Source organism: Pavona decussata, unplaced genomic scaffold (assembly GCF_977016875.1).
Source record: "Pavona decussata unplaced genomic scaffold, jaPavDecu1.1 SCAFFOLD_36, whole genome shotgun sequence".
In the NCBI taxonomy this organism is placed as follows: domain Eukaryota; kingdom Metazoa; phylum Cnidaria; class Anthozoa; order Scleractinia; family Agariciidae; genus Pavona; species Pavona decussata.
The window spans coordinates 1,160,001-1,165,000 of NW_028145458.1; the positions used below are offsets into that span (position 1 = coordinate 1,160,001).

The following is a 5,000-nucleotide window of genomic DNA, read 5'->3' on the forward strand; positions in this document are numbered from 1 at the left end:
AGCTAACCTTTAGTCTTAAATAACTTAGTAAGACGGGAGACTTCGACATAATCATCTTCTGACCGCAAGATAGCCTGAAGGTCTAGACTAATTTCGCTATTTTAACAAAAGAGGCTGAAATTGACTTCAATCTTTAGAATATTTGTTAATCCACAATGTTGATTTCTCTACAGGTTGACTCCAAGCTACATGTTTGTTATTTTGTTTTACGCCAATCTGTACGCATTCCTTGGCGAAGGTCCTTTGTGGTATACCAACCAGTTACGTACCAAATGTGATGATTACTGGTGGACAAATCTGCTGTATATCAATAATTTTTATCCTAAATCCTTGAAGGATGAGGTGAGGTGCAGCTTTAGTTTCACTTAAGTCAAACTAAGTCTTACTGGAGTTACTCATATCGTTGACAAAAGCGAGAGTGGCAAAGGGAACTTCTCGCCAGTAAAACTGCTCTTTTAAACAGTTACTTGAAATGTATACCCAACGCAAAAATTTAAAGCATTTACGTTTATAGAAACAGCTAAAGCGTTTACGCTTTGGAGCTTAATCAAAGTCAGGGTCCCCAAGGAAGACGTTGAACTTACCTTGCTAGCTTCTTCCCTATTCTTTTCAATGGCAACGGCAACGAGAATGCCTCATAAGAATACATTTAGGTCTAAAACGCAACACCGCCGACATTTCTGTAGAGTTCCCTTGTAAACATGAAAATGTATTTTCAAATGCCGTTGGCGTTGCCGTCGTCGTTGCTTAAGGTGCCTAAATATTCCTTTCAGCGTTCTTAGGTTCTGTTGTTCGATTCAGATAGGTCAGCCTTGTAATTGGCGTTATTTTTCAATGAAATTTCGATTAGAATTAACGGGAGATAATGGTTAAATTCGGTTTTAGGTGGTCAAAAAATGTCTACATTTTTAGTTACCTATACAACGGTCTATTTCCTTTCAAAAGTTTTCGGGAAAAATTTATTTTGTTTTAGATGGATGTTTCCCAGGTTCAAGTGAACAGACCTAAGCTATGACTATTTATTGAAAACTTGGTACTCATTAAATAATGCTTAGATTGGCTTAGCGGGCATGGATTATCCGCCATTATTCCATACCAGAGTTCGTGGAAAATGAAATCAGTAAGATCTAGCAGTATTTGTTGGATGGTGGTTGAATATAGGACGATTATAGCCAACTCCTCGTTGACAATCCTTCATCTCATATCCAATGTACACTCGTGGGATACATGGATTTGTCAAATCTTCAGCTTTTCTGGTTCGAGCAGCGAGCCATTACAGCCAGACACAGCCATTACAAGCGGGTCTCAATGGGCTTAATCGTCCGCTGTCAAAAAAGGTGAATTTTTACCGTCAACTGTCAAACAAAGTAGCTATTATTAGCCGTCAAACGGTTTCAAGGTCTTTCAAATATCACTATGTCAGCTGCTCCTCCCACACTTGTGGCCCTCAAAGAATTGTTTTAACCGGTAAACTAGTTTCCATGTTTGCAGATATACTCACTTTGTGGTCTTTTCCGGTTCTAAATTTGTGTCTAAACTGTCATCACAACTAGCTTCCGTCTTGAAGTACTTTTGTTTTCAAATAGATTTAACACAGTTACGCATGGAAAACACGCACAATTTGATACCTAGGTCCAAGACTCTTGGGCAAGATACTAAGCAAAGACAGATCGGCTGCCAGTCTTAAGTAGTTGATTATCTGGATATGCAGTCTTGATCTAAGTAACATCTTAGATGGATGTAGTGGCTACTACCTTTGCAATTCGTAATTACCGTTTAAATTACAAGATGTTAGAATTTTGATAATTACAGATAGAGTTTTAGTAGGTGGTATGTTAGTGAGTTATCATTAATTCGTTTTGTATTTTAGATTGTATTTTTGAAAGTTAGGTGTCTCCTATTAGCAGTGGGTATCCCTTCTGCTAGATTGTTTCTTGACACGTTAATAAAGTCATATTATTATTATTATTATTATTATTATTATTATTATTATTATTATTATTATTATTATTATTATTATTATTATTAGTAGTAGTAGTAGTAGTAGTAGTAGTAGTAGTAGTAGTAGTAGTAGTACTATTATTTACTACATTGTGAACGTGTCTCTGACCACAAAACAACCTCCAAAACACTGCCAGCAAGCCTCGTTTATGTGCCTCGAGCCTGTTAATATTAAAAACCACTAAAGGTAATTAATATTAACTTTAACTCATGGAAGAAATATCCACTTGATAATCGTCAACCGTCAAAAGCCCTGAATTTGAACCGGCAATACCCTGTTAGTAGAGGTTTCTTTCTAGCAAGTCTTTTAGCATGTACGAAGTCGTTCGCATCTCTTGTATTTGGAGTAGTCGGCTTGTTTACTTCTCCGAGAGAAAACAAGCCGACTACGCGAAATACTTGAGACACGAATAACTTCGTATATCCTAAAAGACTTGCCAGCAAGAAACCTCTGCTAGCAGGGTAAACCGTCAACTCTTAAAATCGGTAAAATTTAACTGTCAACCGTCAAAGCTACGCCTCCATTGAGACCCTCTTACAAGACTGACTTATTCAATGTATTTAAAAGTGTCTAGGAGAAAGGTAACTGTGAATTACATGATTGACTTGTTGTGTTAGATCCAGTCTTCTTGATTAAAGTAAAATTGAAGGAAATTCAATCATACATTCTTTCTTTAACCTCTGATTCACTCATTTTTCTCGTTTTGGTTGGATTTTACAGTGCCTTGGCTGGTCGTGGTATCTTGCTAATGACATGCAGTTTTATATCATCAGTCCGTTACTTCTTTTTATCATCTACAGGTATGGAACTGTCGTTTTTTCATTAAGTTTAGTGAATCTAATACAAGTCACAAAATTGCTCTGCACATGCGTTAGGGATTTTGGTACATTTCTTTGCCGTTTCTGAAGGCAGCAACGTGAAGTAACCAAATTCAAATTCAAAGTTTTGCGGGGAACGTGAGGACAAGACTATAGTTCCTAGCAACCGAGCTCCCAGATAGTTTAAACAAATCCCATTGGAATAATTGCGAAGACGTTCAAGGAACGCAAACACATTTTCAAGTAACGTTTTTTGTCGGCGTTGCCGTCGTGGCTCTTAAGCTCCCTATTTACAACAGAAAAGTGGAAGAAACTGCTGAGAAGAGTTTCAATCAATCAGTAGAAGATTTTTGTGACACACTGTTTTGCAGCCAAACTAGCCGGAAGTGACGATTGACTTGATTTGTATTGATTATCAGATTCAAGTGGAAAGGAGTCGTTATTGGTGTTGGCGGCCTTCTTCAAATCTCGCTTATTGTCACTGGCGTAATAATTGGTGTTTACAACACGGATTCAATAATTATAAGTGGGTGAGTAAAATTTGTCCCTGTTTGTTTGCATATTTCGCAGCAAGCTGGAGGTTGACAAGGTAGTCAACTACCTAGCTGTACTGTTCTATCTTTTAGCTAGCCTCGTTGCAGTCGCGTCCTTTTCTGACAGCATTAGTCGTTTTGATGTGAGTTCTATAAGCTCCCTCCCCTGAAAATGTCTATGTGCGACCGCGGGAGGCGTACGGAGTCGAAAAGGAGCAAAATCATTTGGAGGGGGAGGGGGAACGGAATGCAATAAGTGGAATAATGTTGGCGCAAACAGAAGAATAAAACATCTCATCTTAGCCACACATCAGTTCGACGCGTTGTAAATCAACAACATTCCAACGATGTAAACCTATAAAAACAAACACGGTAATTCGTCCCCCACATAAATTTCATCAGAATTTGTACACAACCATAATATAAAGGTCGGCACATACGAGAGACAGGTCTCTGGGACTTGCTGCAGGGACAAGTCCCGGCACCGTCATGTGAACTACCCGTTTTCGTAAAAACATCTAATCTTCGCCCCTTCGACTTGTCTGACGCATTCAAACTCGTTTGAATTGAAGGAGACTTGTCCCATTAAACTTTTGCCTGTCCCTTCGTGTAAACTGTCCTTTGGAACCAGTGTTCTTGTTTAAACACTACATCAGACATGTTCGAATGATCCAGTTTTCAACAATGTTTATTATTCTGGACTAAGTGGCTACACGTCCCCCTTGTACTGTACAAGATGGTTCTAAAATTTTGAATCTGTACATGGATAGCTCCCTGAAGTGTGGCTATTCAAATATAAGCTACCGAGAGTTACTTTCTTATGATTCTACCCGCTGTTGATATTTTTTGCAAAACCAATTGCCTTTAGTTCAAGCCTGCGGTTTTCGATAGCCAGATTGAAAGATTTAAGGGAGGGGGGGGGGGGGTTATATCACGGACAAACTGACGGTTAAGGCATTATCTCTTAGGATAAAACCAGAACCAAATCGAGGAAACTACATGGACCTGGTGTATATCAAGCCATATTGCCGTATCGCTCCATATCTCGTGGGTATTGCACTTGGCTATCTGATCCACATTGAAAAGGCAGCTCCTCGCCAAAGTATATTGGTAAGTAGTCAACGGGAGAGTATCTTGAGAATGCTTTGTCAGCAACTCAGTGAACCTTGTCCCGTTGTATACACTTAGAGCTCACTCTCTGCGACTCTCCTTGTAGTTCAGTGGTTAGCCTGCAAACGGGGCGAGCGCGAACGGCCAGGCGACCGCGTAGTGGTAGCAAGCTTAGAACGTGAGAAATTAGTTTTTTAGCTACTTTATCTAGAGTCACATTCTTCGCATAACACGTTCAGTTGGAAACGCAGTTTTTATTTCCGCATTCGTTGGCCCAGCTGAATTATCAGTATACCTCTTCAAGTTCCTTTGAATTTCCTTCTTTTGTTTACACACGACTATGGTCACAGTTTTAACTGTGACCACTAAGTTCACCCTCAATACCGGTTTGACACACGCAACACGCAAAGCGTTTGCCAAAGTGTTTATATTGGGGAAAGTTGTCCCAGTTAGCCGGATCACCTTGCTTTCAAAGAAGGGTGACCCTGCCAAGTGGGTGGCTAACTGGGACAACGTTGGAATTTTTCGCGTAAACAG

General features: G+C 39.5%; 1 protein-coding gene across 1 annotated transcript in view; it reads left to right on the forward strand.

Annotated features, from left to right (window-relative positions):
• LOC146484262 (nose resistant to fluoxetine protein 6-like) overlaps positions 1–5,000 on the forward strand; it is a 24,146-nt gene that overhangs the window by 13,667 nt on the left and 5,479 nt on the right. The window contains exons 9-12 of the mRNA XM_085105043.1: positions 174–342; positions 2,723–2,802; positions 3,240–3,350; positions 4,322–4,463. Of these exons, the coding sequence (XP_084961169.1) occupies positions 174–342; positions 2,723–2,802; positions 3,240–3,350; positions 4,322–4,463 (502 nt within the window). The remainder of the gene's footprint in view (positions 1–173; positions 343–2,722; positions 2,803–3,239; positions 3,351–4,321; positions 4,464–5,000) is intronic.